This window comes from Mauremys reevesii, linkage group 1, assembly GCF_016161935.1.
Source record: "Mauremys reevesii isolate NIE-2019 linkage group 1, ASM1616193v1, whole genome shotgun sequence".
NCBI lineage: Eukaryota > Metazoa > Chordata > Testudines > Geoemydidae > Mauremys > Mauremys reevesii.
Window position 1 is genome coordinate 161,478,971 of NC_052623.1, and position 22,559 is coordinate 161,501,529.

Consider the following 22,559-nt stretch of genomic DNA (forward strand, 5'->3'; position numbering starts at 1 on the left):
AGATACAAGGAGCTGAGCAGTCCCTGCCCTCAGGAAAGCCCAGAGACTGACTGAGGGCAGTTCTACATTTAAAAAGCTGCCACTGGGTCACTGTAGCACTTTAGTGAAGATGCTTGTATGTTGATGGGAGAGCTTCTCCTGTTGACATAGCACTGTCTACATGGTGGGTTAGGTTGGTATAACTATGTCACTCAGAGGAGTAGATTTTTTTCAAATCCAGAGTGACATAGTTATACTGGTGTAAGTTTGTGGTTGGCTCTCCCATGGGGGCTGTTGGGGCACCTAGCATCTCACCCCCTTGACCGGTTCCCAGTTTTACTACTCAGGCAAAACTTCCATTGCCTTCAATTAATCAGAAAAGGGCTTAACTTTATGCTTGTTGAAGTCAATGGTGCTCCTCAGAGTCTTTGCAGGATCAGGTCACGAGCAACAACTCCAGGATTCGTCCCATTATGATTAAAACATTATATTTTTGTGTGCATCTCAATTTATTTTTGTCACAACTCAGCTGAACCAAACCCACAATTTTATTAAAATGATGGGGTTGGTCCTAGGAAATGTATATGCAGACATACCAATGACGACTGTTCTGTTTTGGTAAGTAATGGATGAGATATCTTATGAATGATAGAGTATCTACAATATAATTTGGCTAAATTGTACTTAGCAATAAGAGGTTTAAAACATTAAACAGTCTCACCTGACATTGGCAGATCAAATTTGGCCAAAATTGACACTTTTTAAAAATAAGCTTTAATGAAACCTAAGACCAGTTAAATAAGATTTAACATTGTTCAACTTGATATATATATTTTTTAAACACCTAATCCAACAAATTGTTGTTCATGGATTGATACATCATGAAGAGCTTTGCAGAATCAGGGGTGAACAAAATTCCCTGGGTGACACTGTATGCTCTGTTACAATACTACCAACCCGAATTATTAAAAATTAATGTGTCAGACTCCCCAAATCATCATTGGCTTAAAAATAAGGAGATTTTAAAATATTGGGTTCTTTTTATTTCCTTCTGGTTTTTGAGTGTTTAGGGGTCACATTTACAAACTTTTCTCCAGGACCAAGAGGGTTGCAAACTTAACTTATTTTTAAAAATGAAGCCTGAGATTCTCATGTAACCACCTGACTACAGGAGCTGTGGCTTTAAGATAAGATGAAACAGCAAATATTGTGTGATTTGCAATACAATCACAAAAGTTGGTAACAATGATTGTTGTGCAATAGGTCAGACTAGACCACAATGGTCCTTTTCGGCCATAAAATCTGTGGGGAGAAAATCTATTCCTTGCAATATCTGCAAACCAAACACTTCAGCATTGTGCTCTTACCTGAGAACTGGGAAGTGAAATGTTCTAGAAAATGGCTATAAAAAAACCACAAAATTGACTAGTACATTTTCATTGAAACATGCAACATAAAAAGTGAACATTGAACTAGTTTTATTAAGTTTTAATAGCATAAGGTGTGTAATTTAGGCAAGGAAATCTGTTTTGTTTAGTATCAGAGGGGTAGCCGTGTTAGTCTGGATCTGTAAAAGCAGCAAAGAGTCTTGTGGCACCTTATAGACTAACAGTTGTTTTGGAGCATGAGCTTTCGTGTGTGAATACCCACTTCGTCGGATGCACATTCACCCACGAAAGCTTATGCTCCAAAACGTCTGTTAGTCTACAAGGTGCCACAAGACTCTTTGCTGCTGTTTTGTTTAATGTATCTGGCCCTGATGCTGCAAAGACTAATACAGCTGCTTACCTTTAAACATGAGTAATCCCATTGATTTAAACAGGATTACTCAAGTGCATAAAGTTAAGCAAATGTGTAAGACTCTGCAGGATCAGAAGCTTCTTTTTTTAACTGATATTGCTATTGGGGGATAAGGAGCCTTGAAATCTAAGGAGGAAGAAGTTACTTTTTCATATTTAATATACTCTATTGGTTTCAGATGATGGTACACATGCACACTGCATGTAGTTTTCTATTAAGTGAGGGGGAAATAATATAACAGTTATAAATTGCCTTTGGAACTATGCTGATGAGTTAGGATTGAGGTGGCTATTCAGTATTGTTTTGTTTTTAGGGATGTGGCAATGAGGGGGGAAGAAGTTGCTTAGTGCTCCAGGGAAATGTAGGGATGTTTGTCTATAACTAAGACAGATAAAGCAAATACAAAAGGATAGCTGTAAATCCACTTTTTCCAGAACAGTTTTATAACCTTTGTCCAGTAAAGACTCCTAACTACACCCACACTTGGAACGGCTTGTCTGATTGGAACTGTTGTGTCTGCTCAGATTACATAGATAGCACAGCAGCAAGAAGTGAACTCAGGAAGTGATGTAATTGTTTGGTTAATGAATACACCTTAGTCACCTGGGTAGGGAAAGGCAGAGCAGCAAACAAGTGGGGACTGGAAGAGAGGGAAGCAGTCTGTCAGAAATTCTCAAGTGGCCAGAGAAATCACCCTGGGAGGAATAGGAGGACACCATGGAAAAGGAAAGCGGTTCCCATTGGGAAATGGGGCTGCTGAAAACCTTCGATTCCAGTGAATTTGTTAGTTGGGAGAAGATTGGTTCGGGTGGATTTGGGCAGGTTTACAAAGTGCGACATATACACTGGAAAACATGGCTAGCCATCAAGTGCTCCCCAAGCCTTCATGTGGATGAAAAGTAAGTGCCTGTCCCAATTACAATGTGTACTGTTCATGCTTTCCTATTAAATGTGTATGCAGAAGTGCACGGGATGAGGCGTCTCTGTGGAAATTGGCATGTAGTTCTAGCTGACAGCTGAAAAGCCCTAAGCGGGCTCTCTCAAATAAAAGGTTTACCTGTAGTAAGTGAGGATTTGCGATGATTAATGAAAAAGGGCTGGCATTATTTTAGCCAAAAATAAGGTAGAATAACCTATTTATCTGCTGGTCTTTTAAATGTGGCTTTAAATTGTGCATCGAGTTTCATTTTTTCCTGATAGCTTCTGTAGAGACTATATTGCAAAGAGTTACAGGCGTTGCAATTCACATGCAAAAACCCAGACGGGCTTTTTAATGACAATTTTGGGGCTTGTGTTATTCCTTAGAGCACGTGCTTCATTTCACCAATGCATTTAAAAACTGAAATGCTTTTTGATTGAGACTGTCGCACCCGGAGCGCTAAGCTGAAGGGAGTAGAACACGACGGGGGTTTTTTCCGCCGGTTTTGATTTGGAAGCAAATGAAGCCAATTTATCAGTGCAGCTCTTTTGCACTGACGCACGCAAAGTGACTCGTCTGCTGAAATGTGTAGTTGGAGATTTTTGACATGCAAGCCTACAAAGAGGTGCGTGCAATTACTGCCATTGAAAGGGGGACAGCCAACTTCCAATTCACACTTCTCTCTGTCTTTCTGCTGTTGTTAAAAGTAACACCCAAGGTTGCTGGGACTGAGAGAGAGAAATATTTTCCCTCTAATCTCTCTTTTGAGTTTGTTTGCTCTGTGTATTTGCAAAGCCCTTCATACATAGTTCAATTCCTCTGTTTCCTCTGTCTCTGGTCAATTTCTCCTGTTTGTGTGTGACTTCAACGCAGCAAGAGTGGAGAGAAAAACCCGGCGTAAAACAGAAAAATGACTCTAAAATCACAAACTGCCAGGGGTTGTAGGAGCAAGTGTAGTACCTGTCGCTATCTAACTCCTTTCTTAAAAAAAAGAACAGGAGTCCTTGTGGCACCGTAGAGACCAACACATTTATTTGAGCATAAGCTTTCATGGGCTTATGCTCAAATAAGGTGCCACAAGGACTCCTGTTCTTTTTGCAGATACAGATTAACACGGCTGCTACTCTGAAATCTAACTCCTTTCTGTTAACTGACAAGATTTCCATTTTACGATCTCGGATGAAATGTCTGATTAGCAATGGAAAGTCACTTGCAAGAGAACTCCACACCCTCCTGTTACCCCTGGATTTTTTATTTATTTGTTGCATGAAGTTCTTGGTATAGTGCTTCTGCTGTGCATGTTAACCTATGAAAATAATCACTGGAAACAGCTTTACAGAGTCGGCAGGGTGAGGCAAGAGTGTAAATACTGGAGTTAAATTGCAATAGTATCTCTAATAGGAAAGTCCAATTTGCTTTAATAAGCAAAATGTTTTGAGGAGAACAGATGCTAAAACGAAAAAGCTTGTTAGCATGCAGTGCTGTACAGTACTTTTTTCCTGCCCCTTCAGCAGGGCACTTGAGAGCTGGAAGGAGAGAGGTGGGGATGGGGTGGCTTTGGCAGGAAGGAGTTGTTTGTGCTGGAGGAAAAGGCCTGGGACTTAGAAAGAAGTCCCGTTTGGACAGCTGTGTGTGGGGAATGGGGATTTGACAGTCCATATCCTGTTACCGCTTCTCTGTCCATAAGCGTTTGCAGGATTTTAGCCTTACACTCAAGGGGCATTTGGTATCTGTTCATATTCCTTATTCACAGTCTGCTGGTGAAGGATGTGCAGGTTTTAAAAATTGCTTCAAAACCTACCTTGGCCTATCTTGTTACAAAAAAGGGTTCTATATATCACTTGGTAATTTTCATACCACTTAGAGTACTAAAGGGTTGGTGTGTACTTATTGACAAAATGTAAGTTGCTTGAGTCAAATATGTTAGGAAGAGCTTCCCACCATTATGTTGATTGCTTTTTGTAGCTAGACGGGCAAAAATCTTAAGTGCCCAAACTCAGATATTTTAACAGGGCCACATTTTTGGTCACTGGTGCTCCAAGTTGTCTGAAAATCATGGTCCTTAAAGTCACAAGTTGAGCCCTCAAAATCACCAGTCACTTCTGGAAATCTTACTCTTTTTTTGAGAACATTGTTTGGGGAGGGGAGAGTGCAGTAGAAGAATTTTTACTGTTGAGTGAGTTCTGAATTAGTAAAGTGCTGTAGTAGGTTTTCATTACAAAGACTTCATTACTCTGAAAATGTACTGCAGAAAACTTACTAGTAACTGTTGCATTACTGTCACCCTCAAATGTTCTGAAATCCTCAGACAAGGTGGGTGAGGTCATATCTTTTATTGGACCAACTTCTGTTGGTGTCTCCCTCACTACAGAAGTTAGTCCAGTAAAAGATATGACCTCACCCACAGTGTTTCTGTAATATCCTGGGACTGACACAGCTACAGCTGTAGTGCATGTAGAAATCCTGAGTCAGACACCAAAATACCATGTGATTAGTTAAAAATTATGAGATGGGGGAGGGAGGAGATAAGGGTGTGCTTTGTTTTGGTCATGGAGCCCTTAAATTATATTCATGTCATGTCACTCAAGCTTTTCTTCATAACTAGAGGTTTCAAAACTTTTTTTTTAAAATGAAGTGGGGATTCTCATGTAATCACTAGGGTTCTCAAGTGATTTAAAAAAATTAAATGTGATTAATCGCACAATTAATTCTACTGTTAATAGAATACCATTTATTTAAATATTTGTGGATATTTTCTACATTTTCAAATATTGATTTGTTACAACACAGAATACAAAGTATATAGTGCTCACTTTATATTTTTGATTTACAAGTTTTTGCACTGTAATAAAACAAAGGAAATATATTAGGTGAATTGAAAAATACTAAGTACTGTAGTACAATATCTCTATCATGAAGTTGAACTTACAAATGTAGAATTATGTACAAAAAAACCCTGCATTAAAAATAATGTAAAATTTTAGAATATGCAAGTCCACTCAGTCCTGCTTCTTGTTCAGCCAGTTGCTCAGGCAAACAAGTTTATTTACATTTGCAGGAGATAATGCTGCTCATTTCTTGTTTACAATGTCATCTGAAAGTGAGACGAGGCATTTGCATGGCACTGTTGTAGCCAGGGTAGCAAAATACTTGCACCAGATGCACTAAAGATTCATATGTCCCTTCATGCTTCAACCACTATTCCAGGGGATATGCATGTGTGCTGGTGACTGGTTCTGCTAGATAACAATCCAAAGCAGTGTGGACCGACATATGTTCATCTTCATTATCTGAGTCAGAGATGCCACCAGCAGATGGTTGATTTTCTTTTTTGGTGGTTTGGGTTCTGTAGTTTCCATATTGGAATGCTGCTCTTTTAAGACTTCTGAAAGCATGCTCCACACCTCGTCCCTCTCAGATTTTGGAAGGCACTTCAATTTCTTAAACCTTGGTTCAAGTGCTGTAGCTATCTTTTTAGAAATCTCACATTCTTTGCATTTTGTCAAATCTGCAGTGAAAGTTTTTCCTTAAAATGAACAGCATGTGCTGGGTCATCATCTGAGACTGTTATAACATGAAATATATGGCAGGATGTGGGTAAAACAGAATGGGAGACATACAATTCTCCTCCAAGGAGTTCAATCACAAATTTAATTAACACATTATTTTATTAATGAGCATCATCAGCATGGAAGCATGTCCTCTGGAATGGTGGCTGAAGCATGAAGGGGCATATGAATGTTCAGCATATCTGGCATGTAAATACCTCGCAATTCCGACTACAAAAGTGCCATGCAAATGCCTGGTCTCACTTTCTGGTGATATTGTAAATAAGAAGACAGCATTATCTCCTGTAAATATAAACAAACTTGTCTTAGCAATTGGCCAAACAAACAAGAATTAGGACTGAGTGGACTTGTAGGCTCTAAAGCAGGGGTCGGCAGCCTTTCAGAAGTGGTGTGCCGAGCCGTCATTTATTCACTCTAATTTAAGTTTTTGCGTGCCAGTAATACATTTAACGTTTTTAGAAGGTCTGTATCTACAATTCTATAATATATAACTAAATTATCGTTGTATATAAAGTAAATAAGGTTTTTAATTTTAAATGAAGCTTTTTAAAAATTTTAAGTTAAAATGCAGAGCCCCCTGGACCAGTGGCCAGGCCCCAGGCAGTGTGAGTGCCACTGAAAATCAGCTCGCGTGCCGCCTTCGGCACGTGTGCCATAGGTTGCCTACCCCTGCTCTACAATTTTACATTGTTTTGTTTTGAATGAAGTATGTAATCCCCCCTGCCCCAAAATCTACACTTGTAAATTGCACGTTCACAACAGAGATTGCACTACAGTACTTGTATGAGGTGAACTGAAAAATACTATTTTTTATCATTTTTACAATGCAAATATTTGTAAAAAAATACGTTGATTTCAATTACAACACAATACATGTGAAAATGTAGAAAAACATTCAAAATATTTAATAAATTTCAATTTATTCTATTTAACATTGCGATTAAAACTGTGATTAATTACAATTTTTTTAGTTAATTGGTGAGTTAACTGTGATTAATCTACCGCCCTAATAATCACATGACTGCAGGGGTTCTCAAAGTGGGGGTCAGGACCCCTCAAGGGGTCATGAGGTTATTACATGGGGGAGGGGGGTCACAAGCTGTCAATCTCCACTCCAAACCCGGCTTTGTCTCCAGCATTTATAATGGTGTTAAATATGTTTAAAAACACTTTTTTAAATATAAAAAGGGGGGGTTGCACACAGAGGCTTGCTATGTGAAAGGGGTCACCAGTACAAAAGTTTGAGAGTCACTGAGCTTTCTTGTTTTAAGAAGAAACAAATCATGAGATGTAATTAAAATCATGAGTTGGTTACATTGCTATTTAGTAATGCTTAGTTGGTCTCTTGGTCACTATTTCTAACTTGCAAGGTTTGAGTGTGCTTGTCAGAAATAAGGGCAGTTGTGGGATGAGTACCAGTATTTTTGAAACAATAGATATTGTAGAATAGGGAAACTGACTGATCTCGACTGGTAATGTCCACTCCTGTGGCTCAGCCTTTTAGATGCTCCACTCAATGGCTCTCAACCTTTCCAGACCACTGTGCCCCTTTCAGGAGTCTGATTTGTCTTGTGTACAGCGGCGTATTATTGCCTAGGCCTGGGGCGGCAAATTTGCTCACTCCCCTTCCCCAAATCCCCGGCCTGCTTCCTCCCCCAGAAGTGATGCACTTCCCTCCTTCCACCTCCCTCCCAGGCTTGCCGCGTGAAAGTGCTGGGAGGGAGAAGTGAGTAGCGGCACTTGGAGGAGGCAGAGCAGAGGTGAGCTGGGGCCTGCGGGTGCGGGGAGTAACCCCGGGGGGGGCGGGGGGGCCGGGAAGCGCTCCCTGCCCAGCTCACCTCCGCTCTACCGCTGCCATCCTCAGAGTGCGCCGCAACTCCCCTCCCAGGCTTACTGCGCGAAAGCGCTGCGGGGGAGAGAGAAGCGAGTAGTGGCGTGCTCGGTGGGATAGTGGAGGTGACCTGGGGCCGGCGGGCGTGGGAAGTAACTCTTGGGAGGAGGGGGGGGGGGGAGAGGAGGCAGGGAACTGCTCCCTGCTCTAGCTCACCATCACTCCACCCTCATCATCCCCCCTCCCCCCCCCCCAAGCACACCACATCTCCCCTCCTCCCTCCCAGGCTTGCTGTGGGGGAGCAGAGATGAGCGGGCGTGGAGGGGGGACAATTTTTTGAGGGCCTAGGGGTGCCAGATTTGTTAATCTGCCACTGCTTGTGTACCCCCAAGTTTCACCTCACTTAAACTCCTTGTTTACAAAATCAGACATAAAAATACAGAAGTGTCACAGCACACTAGTACTGACAAATTGCTTGCTTTCTCATTTTGTCTGTATGAAATTTTAGTTTGTACTGACTTTGTTAGTGCTTTTCATGTAGTCTATTGTAAACTAGGCAAATATCTAGATGAGTTGATGTACACCTTCAGGGGTATGTGTACCCTTGGTTGAGAACCACTGATCTAACTCTTCAACATCCAGAGCAGGCTTTCTTATCCTTGCTTCCTCCCCGATATTTCTATGAGATGCTTCAACTGTCCCTCCCTTTTTTTGTGAAGGTATTTTAAGCATGTGACTAGGAAAGTTGGGGTCCTTGTGGAATGCTTGCATACTAACTCTTTGCATGTTAAAGACCCAGCCCTGGTCTTGGCGGGGGAGGGGGGGGAGAATCTCCCAAGGGGGGAAAAGTGAATCACTTAGACTTCAGAATAAGGGACGCAGGTTGGCTTTTTAAAAATATAGAGCAATTTCAGTAGGGCTGAGAGCTGCCCCGTCAGCTAGAGGCTGACTGCCATCGCTCTTACAGAATTCCTTTGGTATAGGTGTTGAGTCTGAACATAGGCATCAGGCTTATTGTAATAAATATCAAGGACTCTTATTCTCCTGTAAATAGAAATTATTGCTGTGAGTGAGAGCATAACTTGGGACTTTGCAGGTGCAGTATGTAATGTAGTGGTGAAACATAAGAGGAATTAGGAAGACCCTATTCGACTCTTTAGCTCCCTTAAGAACTTACATTTTTTACCTGGGTTACTCAGGATAAACAACCATACTTGCATTTAAGCACAATTTCAGTGCTGCTGTGGCCAGACTGGATTTATCTCACAGTTTGCTCTACCACCGTAAACTAGTTTTAAATGAAAAGCAATTTAGGCCAGAGCTATGGGCCAGAACACTGACTTTTAAAAAAAACTTTGGCTATATTATAGCCAATGTGGCCAACAAATGTGAATGGAGCCTATATAATAACCTGGTGTGCAAACAGTGTACGTAGAGACTGTGATTAAACACAGTGAATACGTACCCCCAGCTGCTAAACTTTCCCTGAATATATGTGGCCATTGTCATACTTAAATGAGGACAAGGCCAACAGCTTTTGTCTTGTGTGCGCCGTGCTGGGCTGGCCTCTTCAGACACTGGCTATCTGCTTTGCCACTTGAGGCAGGCTAAGAATATTGCATTAGCTCCAATTCAGTCCGGCTTTTGCCTATTAGCTGGGAGCCATTGCCAAAGTGTTCTGCCCTGTCTTAATCAGGCATGTGTCGGCTTGTGCTGCTAATGGGCTCCACCCGCCGATGCTCAAGAGGTCAACAAAAGGCAGCATTGAACGGGAAGTGCTCTGGCACTTTCCATTCAAAGTGCAAATGAGGGAGGAGCAGGATGTGAGGTGGAGCTTCTTTTGTCCCATTTTCCTGGTAAAACCCATTGTGCTGAGGGACCTGATTGTGACTAGGGTAGGGTAGGGTTTGGGCGTGACTACTGCAGAATCTGTTCCCATCCCGCTTCAAGACCGAGCCATATCTTAACTAGGTCAGATTTACCATGTTGTAACTGGGTTAGTTTGCATGGTTGACTTTATAGTCTGGATGAGACCTCTGGTGCTGTTTTGTTTCAGCTGTAAATTGTGCTAGCTGCAGCCACTTCTGAGAGCTGCTGTTGAGCATTAAATCTGCTTAACGTGGCTTTGCTTCACTGGACAATGCACAAGTCTGTAGGGTTGGGGTCTGTGCATGGTTAGGGGCCACATCTCCTGGGAAAGAAGACAATGTATTCCTTGGCAATAGAAGAAGACAGAGCCCCATCTCCTAGATGGGGTCAGCTGTCTCTTGTGCTCCGTTTTGTTTCCTTTTATTCTGGTTGTTTCATGCCCTCATTAGGGAATAAATTTGGTTCTTCTGTAGACAAGGCCCTAGCTTAGGTGTAACATGGTATAGGGCACTTGGGTGGAGTGTTGCAACTGTTCTAGGCCAGATTTTTGCCCCCACAATCAGTATATGGTGTGGACCCTCTGTGCAAGGAGCACTCTCCTCTCTTGTGAGAAGGGTCACCAGCCACCTCCATGGCATTCTCTCTCCCTTCCTAGGAATCGCAGAAGATTCTGCAGAATCAGGATCTGCATGGCGAGAGGAGACCAGAGGTGGGTAGCCCTGTGTTGGGTAGAAGCCCATGGTCTCCCCCACCAAGTGGTGTCCTGATGTGGTAATTGTTAGGTCAGAATAAAAGATTTAAGATTAAAGTAGGCCAAAAAGTTGCAGATGATTCAATAAAAGAGAACACCAAAAAACTTAAAAGGGTAAATTTGGTTAGGGATACTCAAACAATTGCTTAGGCTTTTTTATTTTGTGTTCAACTGAAGTGAAAATAACTTTCTCTTACAATTGGTGAATTTGCTAGACCTGTTTTGTTTTCAATATTGGATTAGGCTAAAGGACTGTCACTTCCATTTACTCAACCTGCTACTGCTTTTCTCTTCAGGCGCTTGGGAGTGTGGAGAGAAGCAGTATTCACATATTAGATTTAAGGAATCTGAAACAATAAACAAAATTGTCTCCTGGTTTGACATAGTGAAAACTCATATTAAGTTAAGAGATTTCCCCAAGTTGGTCTTCATATTTAATATTATACTTTGCAATTGGATAACATCTTTCATCCAGTGATTTCAAAGTAGTTAAACAATTAAATGGATGCTCTTAACTTGAAAAATGTGTTAAGCCTTTCAAAGCTGATGTATTTCCTAGCTAGATCGTAAAACCTCAGCCATTAGTAATAACATCTTTTTAGATTATTACATTGGATATAAATTTCTATTCCTCACTGTATCTTTGCATATTGTAAGGTGAAAATATATGAAGTCAGTTTCACTTTCAGGTTCTCAGTGCTTCAATGTTTTGCCGCAATGCCTACAAAAACACTTAACTAGGCTGCTGCTATGTGCTGAGATCACAGCCTATAATGCCGATCAATACTGTCTCATTGTTTACTTGTAATCCTTTGACTGTCTGTCTAGCTAATTATCTATTGTCGCTTAGACCAGGTCTACACTACAGCCCTGTATTGGTATAACTCCGGGGTTCTCAAACTGGGGGTTGGGACCCCTCAGGGGGCTGTGAGGTTATTTTATGGGGGGGGTTATGAGCTGTCAGCCTGCACCCCAAACCCCGCGTTGCCTCCAGCATTTATAATGGTGTTAAATATGTGTGTTGGGGTGTTTTTTAATTTTTATAAGGGGAGGGGAATGTCACACTCAGAGGCTTGGTATGTAAAAGGGGTCACCAGTACAAGAGTTTGGGAACCACTGGTATAACTACTGTTGCTCAGGTAGAGTGACCAAATGTCTCGATTTTTGAGCCTTTTTCTTATATAGGCTCCTATTAGACTCCTCCTCTCCCTCCCTCCCGATTTTTCATATTTGCTGTCTGGTCACCCTATGCTCAGGGGTGTGAAAAATCTACATCCCTGAGCAATCTAGTTATACAGACCTTTTTCCCGTTCCCCCCCCCCCCCCCCCCCAGTGTAGATGGTGCTATGTTGATGGAAGAAGCTCTCCCATAGCTACTGGCTTTCGGGGAAGTGGATTAACTATGTCAAAGGGAGAAGCTCTCATGTCAGTGTAAGTGCTGCAGCTGCATTGGTACAGCTGCACCACTGTAGCGCTGTATGTGAAGACAAGTCCTTATACTTGAATTGTAAGCCCATTGGAATGGGGAATGTCATTTGTTCGCTGTTGTACAGTGCCTAGCACAGTTGGGCCGTGGTCTAGGACTAGGGCTCCTAGGTGCTACACATAATTGAAGAGGATTGTACTTATTTTAGAACCTCATCCTGCATTGCAAGTTTTCTATAATGAATTGTAGAAATGTTAATGGTGGCCTAGGGTATTGAAAACTTGATTTGTGTGGGTTTTTTTTTTTTTTTTAAATAAAGGTTGACTTTTATTTGACTGTTCCTTTGAGTCTCACAGCATGCCACCAAATCTCCTTCAGGAGTTTGTCGAAGCAACACTGCCAATAAATGAATGGATTTCCTTTTGAAGCTTTTCTAAGTAGCTGTACTGCTCAGAAATTTGGGGTGGGATTGGGGGGAGGCAGTACTAAATAAACACTAACTCTTCGGCTACAGATTTTAAGGCTAGTTCAAACTAGCCTGAGTAATCCATGGATCAGCAACTGTTGTTAATTAGTCTAGTCGTCGTCTTGGAATCTTAAAAATAAACTTGGAAAAGCTCCAGGAAATGTCTGTAATATAGAATTATTTTAACTGGCTTGGTACCAAATTTAAAACATGGGTCTGTAGTAATGGAATGTGGTCTTATTAGGAACATCTCGGTCTTTGCTGCATTTCTGTAGGCAAATTCTGGTGGTGGTAGTTGGTAGTTCTGATTATTGAGCTCTAGGTGAGGTTTAATGAGGAGTAAGTGTGAAGCCAAAAGCACTTTTCCTTTAAAGCCAAGTCATCTTGGGGGTATTGAGCCAAATTCCATTCCTAGAAACGTATTGCCTGAGCCTTCCAGTTGACTTTCATGGGAGACACCTATGTATCTGGGGGTAGAACTGGGCCTATGTTGACTTTCTTCTTGAAAGAGGGGAGAGGATCAATGGAAGCCCAAGAAAGAGCACCAAAAGAGGGTATGCACCAGAGAGAAGTAAAGCAAGCTAATCTGAAGGACTAGTGGTGGACGAAGCAAGTTTATTAGCCCTGTGCCTAGAATGGCTTTTATATGGGGATATCAGAGGCAAAGGGGAACAAAATTGCAGGGAGAAATCCAGAAGTTCTTGTATGCACTTGTTTATTGAAGATATCTCATTCCCATTCTAGGTTGTGCACGTAAAGGTCATGAAAGGGGACTTTTTGACTGAACATATTGGTATCTGACTCTTTTTTTTGTGGTGGATTCTGGGGGAAAAGGAATCTTAGTTAAACCACACACATCCTACAGTGGGATCCTCATAGTACTAAGAAACATCCTACTGGTAGAGAGTGCTGCATTGTTGCTTGGATGTAAAAGGAGCTTTTTTCAAGAAGTTGACTTTCTGTCAATCTCTGCTGAATGTGTGGGTATAAGTTCAATGTTCATGTAACGCTCCTTGAGAGAGAACCTAAATGTCCTAGTTAATGTTCTCTCACTGCCTATAAAAGGTTCAGTCTCCCATCTTTAACTACCACTAAGTTGGGGAGGGGGGGTTAGTTACAATTGCATAGTGAGCCAGTATGGTCAACAGTGTTTGTCTGCCAGTGTAGAATGGACTGAGAACTATATTAACGTGAATGAAGGAATCTTTTTGGACGCAAATATGTAGTAGCCCAATAAAGTGTATTATCGTCCTTGTCCGCATACCATTTTGAGGGTCAATAAGATGTTAGTAATACCATATATTTAATCATAAGTGTTCTTCAAAACATTGTGTTGCTGAAAATTTGGTGGAGAAGCTTGAAATGAGCAGCAGAAGACGGACGTGTCAGAAGTGGTTACTGTGGCATGACACAGTTGAAAGGATTAGTATGTAAAACCCAGGTGTGAAAAGCTGCTCGGTAATTGTCCTGCTTCTGGATCACGGCTCAGCCAGTGACAGTTGGTTCTGATGATATTACTTGTATTCCTTGCTAGAGAGTTGTGTGGTGGAGTTCTTTGTAAATGGGATGGGTCTCTCCTTGCCTGAGAGCATTCCAGCTGTTTTGCTTGTGAGGTTGTCCAGAGATTAATACTCCTGATTCTTTCTGACTTCCCTCTGGATCACTATCTATGTCTGGAGTAATAGTTAACTTTGTTTAGATTCCTCTCAGGAAATGCATAACTGTTAAAATTGTATTCCTCTTCACAGAGTGCAATCCTTAGGGCATAACAAAAGGAGATAAATGCCAATGTAGAGGTTCTCAAATGGCTTTCATCCTGACTACAATACAAAGGAAATAATCAAGGTTGTCTTTAGAAGAAGACTGGGAGGGAGACTTAACAAAACTGAACAATGGGTTATCACGTTTATTCAAATCACTGACAATCACTTCTGATTTTGATCAGCCCTTGTGGGCACATGTCAATTAACATCTGGGTCTGTCTCTTGTGTGTTTTGAAGGAGGGTCTCTATTGTGATAGAGGAGGCATTTGACACAGCCTCATTCCTTTTGGAGTGGGTTGCAAAAAAATAAAACTCAAAGAATGAAGTGACATCAGAGTTGATCTCTCTAATTGATATATTGAAAAAGACCTTTAGGCAAATCAGAAACAACCTTTTTAGGTATGCCAAAGGTCCAAGGTGTTAGAGTAGACCTTCAAGCAGTATGCATATTTATCTAATTAGCTGCTAGTATATTGTTCTGATACAATTTATGCTCAAATAAATGTTAGTCTCTAAGGTGCCACAAGTACTCCTGTTCTTTTTGTGGATACAGACTAACAGGGGTGCTACTCTGAAACCTGTTCTGATACAGTGCATTCTGCTGGGGTAGTCCTAGTTACAGAACACAGAATAAAAAAAATTTATTAACTGGAATTATGTGAGAGAGTCCTTGATGGAAGCTCATTTCTTCTTCTACTCTCAGTAGTGACCAGCATGTAGGGAGATAAAGCAACACACAACACTGAATAGAGAAGATCATTACGGTAGGATAATGACCTCTCAAGTTGTAATGTAGAATATTGCAGCTGATGGGGGTAATAATTGGGATTAGTCTTGTGCCCTTTGATTAAATAACATCAGTTAGAATGAACATTGTTTCTTCACATAGGTGCATTTAAAAGTGGTGGTGTTCCCCAGCACCAGCAACTTGTACTGAATGTCTAGCTGAATAACTAAGAGCATGTATAAAAAACCTCTTGATCTGTTTAAAAAGTTTTAATCCAATTTCTCTCTCCCTCTCCCCCCACACTGCTCTGTGTGGTACTGTTAGCACCTAGATATCCAGGTGATAAGCACTTTCAGAATACAATCCTCAGTGTTCTTAAAGTGCAAAATTTGATGGGCAATCAGAAAGGACTAGTTAAAGATCGCTCATCTTTGACTGCTGTTATTGAAAAGAACTTGTTAGCCCATTGATCCAAACTATAAACACTGCCCAAGATTTTCAAACTAACTAATGATTTTGGGTGCACTGAGAGACCCTTTTAGGCACTTTATTTTCAGGAAATGCTGAGCAGCTGCCCTCTGAAAATCCTTTAGCGCTTCTCAAGTTGGGCACCCAAATCTACTAGTCACTTTTTAAAAACTTTTTGAGCACTAACTATACAGGGAGGTTACTCTCCTGTAGGGGAGGAGGTGGAAGGCAGAATCTTGGATCTTGCTTTAACTTCAGACCCCTTCATAACCAAGAAACCCTATATTTGTGAATGTGTCTCATGTGGCTCCATTTACATGGTTAAGTGGTTGCTGGATGATTCTTGCTAACTCCACCTTGGAGTGTTCATACAGATTTTACATCTCTTAGGCTTGAGCTAGCTTTGGAGTCTGATGAATTATGCTGGCTATGTATGTGGCTTGAGGGCAAGGAGTTGGTTGTCCTGTTCATGGGAGCTCCCTTCCAGCATGCCAAAGAGCAGCCTCCGTGCTTGTCTACAAAGGCAATTATTTCAAAGGAAAATTGCTGAAGGCAGCAACAAGAGCCAACATGGATAATAGAGGAGAGGTTCCTGCCCACACTCCAGCTTTTCCTTCCTTCGTCTCCAAAAAAAACACCACTTTTTCTCCTCCCCCTCCTCCCTCCCCCCCCCCCCAAATTCTCATGGATTCGAATTCTAAAAAGTTAAAGTTGGCTATTAGGTTAGTGTCTTCTTCCTGCTAACTGCGAGTCACTCATCACTCAACAGTACCACACCAGATTGTTACATCTGCTAGACAGGATTTTTAGTTACCACTTGCATTTCTAATTTTAATGACTGATGTTGATTCATATACATTTCCCATGAACGACCCAATGGAATCTTTTCCGGCCCCAGAGTGTGGAGAAATACTTCAAGATAAAATCTTACGCTCTTCAATTGAAAAGTGCTAAGCCTCAAGGCTTAGTTTGTAGGTTGATGGCTAGCATCTGAAATCTGTTAAGAAGCATTGTTAATATTTAATTTTGTAGCAGATGTTTATCTTGCTTGGGTCCAGAGGCGGATTTACCATGATGGGGGACCCCCAAAATGCAGGACAAATATCATCTGACAACCTGCCCCTGAGTCCCGGCCAATGGTGCAGCAGGGCTCAGGCAGGCAGGCTACCTGCATGCCTTGGCCAGTGGACCCATGTTGCTCCCGGAAGCGGCTGGCTACTGGCACATCTCTGCATACCCCTGGCACGTGCGGAGGCGGCTCCGCGCGCTGCTCCTGTCCCAGGCACCTCACGGAGACCTCCTGCCCTCCACCCCCCCAAGGGGCATGCAGAGACATGCCAGCAGCAGGGCTAAGGCGGCTCCCTGCCCATGCTGCCTCCTTCACTCTACGCCATGCTGCTCCCAGAAACAGACAGCATGTCCCTGCGGCCCCTGGGGGCGGTGTGTGTGTGTGTCTCCATGCATTGCATCGCTCCCGCCCCGAGCACTGACTCCGCAGCTCCCATTGGCCGGGAATTGCTGTGGGGGCAGTGCTTGCAGGCAGTGGAGCACAGAGACCCCTGGTCTACCCCCACCCTCCACCTAGGAGCTGCTGCCAGAGGGGTGTGCTGGTCTCTTTGGGAGCTGCGCCACCCAAGGTAAACACCGTACTCCTGCCCCAGCCCAGAGCCTGCACCCCACCCCCAAACTTCCTCCCAGAGCTCACTGAGAATGTTGGGCAAAGAGAGTCACATGGCTCATGTAGCTGAATGCTTGGTTCAACACAGCGATTATGCCGGACAGTGCAAAGCACCACCTTTTACTTACGAAGTTGATTCATAAAATCAGTGGGTAAATACTTGGAGCACAGTAAGTGTTTGGCATGTTGTCTTGATTTTGTTAAACTGGTTTCATAGAGTAACTGTCCTTTTTCTAGCAGAATAATGATTTTCTTCTGTGCCAGAGGAATTTAAATTCCTACTCTAGAAGAGTAGTGGACTAGATCTTGCTCAACTCAATACCTCTTTTCAAATTTTACAAGGTTGCATTAGCAGCTATGGCATTTGCTGTGGAATTCTATGGATCTTTCCATTCTTTGCACTTCAGATCAGAGCATAAGTAGCAGCAAAGTTTTTGTGATTTTTCTTTATAAGCTCTATCAGCACTTAACTTTTCTGAGTAGTAGTTGAATCATGTGATTAAAAAAAGTCAGTGTCTATATAATAGTTTCATAAGGTATGCAACACACTTAGGACCAAATCATCAGATCATATAAATTGTGGTATTTTTCAATTAAAGTCAACAGAGCTTTGCTGACTTCCATCAGTCTGGGATCTGGCCCTGGGCATATATCAGACCTGCTGGTTCTAGTTGACTGAAATGACAAACCACACAAGAATTAGGGTATGTCTAAACTTTTCATTGCATTTTAAGGGGAAACTAGTGAGTCAAATCCACCATGCTGAAGAACCAAAATGCAGAAGTTTTATCTATTCTTGAATGTTAGGCTATAAAAAAAAAATAAAACCATCTTCCAGAATGCTTCACAAAGGTTTTAAGAACATATGATGTTTCATTTAGAAATGACTGAACTCTAGCTGCACTAAGGAGTGAAAGTTTAAGTCCTCCCAACTTGGATAGCTTGTGTGTATGTTGGGGGCTTGCATGGAAGAGCTTGCTCTGGTCTGTGGTCTGAACGGAAAAAAAAAAATCGAGATACGCATTCAGCTTCGCGTACGTGAATAAGAATGAAGAATCTATCTCTCTGTACTACCCACCCTCACGTCCTCACGCCGCGGATCGATGTCCGCGTCTCCCCATGTCTCTCCGTTTACTGCTGGTTGGGTTGGGAGTTCGATCGGACAGATCGATATATCGGGATATATATATATAGATATAGGATGTGATATATGAATCGATCGCGAGAACGACGGCGCCCGCGTGAGAAGTAGTGGTACTGATGATACATGACTTTTATACCTCTCTTTGTTGCTTGGAGAACAGAAGCAACCTGGTTTTATTGTTACCCATGAGCCAAAGTTGCACAGTATGTTGTCCTATTGTTAATTTTTGGTTGTATTCCTTCCTAAAAAGTGACCCTCTCTATTTCTGGTTCTCTGTCCTTTATATAAACTTAGAATGGGGACCCTTGTATTGTCAGATTTGGGCTTAACTTCAGGTAAACAAATATTAATGACTAGATTGTGAAATCAGCAGCAAGTCTTCTGCCTTATTGCTTGCAGTGGGATCTTGTTCTGGGAGGTAGTGAATGGCCTCAACTCCCATTTACTTTAAAAGGAGCAACTCATGGGGTCAGACCGCACATGGTTTGTAAATAATGCTTGTGTTGCACAGTGTGGTGATAAGTCTGGATACATTAGATACTTACCCTACTGGGCCTGCTAACTTAAAATGAAGGTCAAAGTTTCCAGTGCCAGCTAGAGCTGGAGAACTGTAGTAACAAACGGGACTTGACCCATGTTGGAAAGGGGATTTTCATGGTACTGTATTCATCTAATTGGAAAAACTCCCCTATCTAAGGAGCTAGTTTGAGGTGTTTGTCCCCAGACCCAATGTAGCTTTGGTTACTTAAATGTAGCAAGGCAGTCTGAGCAATACTGTCCTATTGTGATTAGAAATGAACTTGTCTTATGATTCACAAAAGGCTAATGATTTTAATAGCCAAGGGAGTTATGATTATGGTAAATCTAAGCATTAAATGTGCTCTGTTAAAAGCAAGTGCCATGCATGTAATCAGTGGACGAATGGACTTAACACTAATTGTGGATACTGGACATCATCTGAGGCTCAACCAAGTAAGGATTATTAAATGCTTTATTCAGTGCTGTGAGCTAATGCGCAGAGGTACTTTGTCAGAACGAGATAACCGTTTCTGTGTATGAGTGTTTTTGAATGACCATTGAACCCTGTATGGTATGTTCCATTTCATCTAGGGAGCGTATGGAGCTATTGGAAGAGGCCAAGAAGATGGAAATGGCAAAGTTTCGTTACATTCTTCCTGTGTATGGCATCTGTAAAGAACCTGTTGGCTTGGTCATGGAATACATGGAGACAGGATCACTGGAAAAGCTCCTGGCCTCAGAACCGCTGCCATGGGAGCTACGCTTCCGAATTATCCATGAGACAGCTGTGGGTATGAACTTCCTGCACTGCATGTCCCCGCCATTACTCCATTTGGACCTCAAGCCAGCCAACATCCTGCTGGATGCTCATTACCATGTGAAGGTAATGCCAGGGGGTGTACCCCTACTTGTATGTGCTTTTAAGTCTCACTTCTGTCCGACGGTATCTTTGCATGACTTTTCTGATTTCAAAGGGAGTTGTACAGGTATGTGAGAGCAAAACTGTGCCCAGAGGGTTCAAAATAAATACTTCGAAGCCTGATTTGTACCATGTGAAACCTGTTTTTTGGGTTTAGTTAGTAATCCTCTTTCCCCCACCCTATTCTGAAGTGTTGCACAACTGGCTTGGTACAGGCTATAAGGGCTCCTTCTGAAGAAGAGACAAGTTATAGTAGATCTAGGGCTCGATCAGTTAAAAAATAGCAGCGTCAAAGTTTAGCAGAAAACTCTGGCTTTTAGGTCTTTAGCAAATAGCTGACTCCTGTGATGGGGGTAAGGCAGCAAACAAGGAGAGAAGAGGGATGTGGCCCTTGAAGGGAAGGCTTCTTAGTCATTTTGTGTATATTCCAAGATCTTCCACAGCACCCACTTAGGAACCCTATTCCATCTGGGGCCTCTCCCTGAATGCCCAAGTCTAGTCAGTATTAGGAGGCTTCGCGCTGGAATCCGCAGGAATGACTGAATTCCTGGAGGTGCTCTCCCCCCCACCCCACTGGTTTTCTAGGAGTTGATACAGTGAAAAGTGAACCTCCCTTAGCCAGCCACACTCATCATAACGTTCACTCGGATGTTTTCATGGGCTTAGTGTTAAGAAATTCTTTTTTTGCTTAATTTCCCACTCATTAGCCAAGTGATGACCATTTGAGGTGGATTTTTCTAGTCCTGTCATCCACTCTGTTAAAAATGTGGGCTTTCCTGGTGTTTGGAATTTGAGCTCAGTGCTTGTTTTCTAGTTTTGGGCCTGATCCTGCCCCTGCTGAAGTTAGTGGTAAAACTATCTCTTTTATCTTCAAGGGTGCAGGATTTAGTTTGGTGGTCATGTGTCTCTTGTGACCTGCTCCCCCAAATGGATAAACAGCTTGTTCTAGTCTGTCAGCTCCTTTTTGAGTTCTTTACCTTGGAATGAACCCAACTCTTAAATGGTAAATCAATAATTGTAGTACAAAATCATTTAAAAGACACGCTCATGCACAGCTCCTTGCTGTTCCTGACCCAATCAGATCTTTGTATATATGCTGCGAACATGAGTGGTGCACTGGGCCAGCTCTGTATATGTTCTAGGTGTGGAACGCTATCAGCTCCCAATAACGTCAGAGGTGGTTGTGATTTTTACTTGTACTTCTCCTCTGAAAATCATTTGGCAGACCTACAAAAGTCAGGCTTTGATTTTTGTTTGTTTGCAACATTTAACAACTACCAGATTTACCCCCGCCCCCCCCCCTCCCCCCCGCCCCTCCAATCTCCTTTACTGGTGGGATGGAGGTTCAGAGCTATAGTAAACATGGTTTTTAGGTAAGTCAGGCCGTGTCTACCCTACAGACTTCTGGCAGCACAGCTATGTTGGTCGGGGTGTGAAGAGCTGTGAATCCTGACCAATGCAACTGTGCCAGCAAAAGCCCCTACCGTAGCTGCAGTGGTATCCACAAACTGCGCCTTTGGCCAGTATAGATGATCTAGCTCAAGGGTGGTGGAATAAGTTATGCTGGCAAAAATGAATGTTGCCCATATAAACTGTGACTGCGCTAGTCGCCTCCTGCCTGCAAAGCACCTTGACACACACACACACGGCCTCAGACTTGAAGCAGGGTCTAAACATCTCACTGGTGGCTAAGCCTTTTGGTGGCCTACTTCTTGGGTGGCTCCTTCCCAAGAACTAGATTGCAATATAGTGGCCCAATGGTGCTCGGATAGTAACATAAAGGACTATCTACATGGCTGTTCAAAGCATGCTCTGCATAGCTATTAAATGCTTGGAGGTGATTCCCAAGCATTTATTTATTTAAGTATTAAGACTAAAGTTCTCCATTGCCTATGTTTATTGAACCCCAAATTCTTGGCTCATCTGTAATCAGTCTGAAAGTATTTTGCATTTTTCTCTCCATGTTAGGATTACTAGAAAGACGCATGGCAAGCGGGTACTAGTTGGCATATATTTGGATGATAGAATGGGAAGGGGGCAAAGTGCTAACGGCACTAACAAATGAGGGTGGTGCTGAAGTCCGTAACTTGCTATGCTTGGAGGATGCAGTACAGTTTAGCAAGCTGAGAGCCAAATCTGGCTCCCAGTAACTTCGGTGAGAGTTGGATTCCACCCTGAGCAGGCAGACATGCAAGGTTAAAGCCATACTTTTCAGGCACGTGCAAGTGCAAATGCCAATGTGGCGCACACATAGCTACAGACAAATTGGAGAGACTGAAGATGCCTTAATTCATGAGTATGTAAGTGAGTTCCTGCACTCAAGAAAATGTGGCCTCAAAGCTCCCTTTTGTGTAGGGTGAAACCCTTCACTGAATCTCAGGGCTGGTCTATGCCAAAAACGTACGCTCCTGAGCAATGTAGCTATGCCATGCCAGCCTCCCTACCATGTAGACAGAATTCTTCTGTTGACCTAGCTACCGCGTCTCAGGGAGGTGGATTAACTACAGCAAAGGGAAAACCCCTCCCTTCACTGTAGTGAGTGTCCACACTTAAAATACTACAGTGTGCAGGTGTTGTGCCACTGTAGCATTTGAAGTGTAGACATAGCCACACACCCTGCAGCCTGGCGACTTAATATGCGTTTTTCTTCCTGACAGGCTAATGGATCCTGTGATTCAGGTGCTTTTCCTTTTAAATGGCAGCATAATTAGCAGGTGATGGTTCCTGATGG

At 42.4% G+C, this 22,559-nt stretch overlaps 1 protein-coding gene across 2 annotated transcripts in view; it reads left to right on the top strand.

Annotated features, from left to right (window-relative positions):
- Nucleotides 1-22,559, top strand: part of RIPK4 (receptor interacting serine/threonine kinase 4) — a 54,730-nt gene that overhangs the window by 14,241 nt on the left and 17,930 nt on the right. Inside the window, exons 1-2 of one of the 2 annotated variants that reach the window (XM_039497027.1) lie at nt 2,362-2,678; nt 19,501-19,792. In XM_039497027.1, coding sequence (XP_039352961.1) covers nt 2,497-2,678; nt 19,501-19,792 — 474 coding nt within the window. In that variant the 5' untranslated portion in view covers nt 2,362-2,496. Of the gene's footprint in view, nt 1-2,361; nt 2,679-19,500; nt 19,793-22,559 lie in introns of those variants that run through there. The other variant, XM_039497028.1, reaches the window with a different exon arrangement.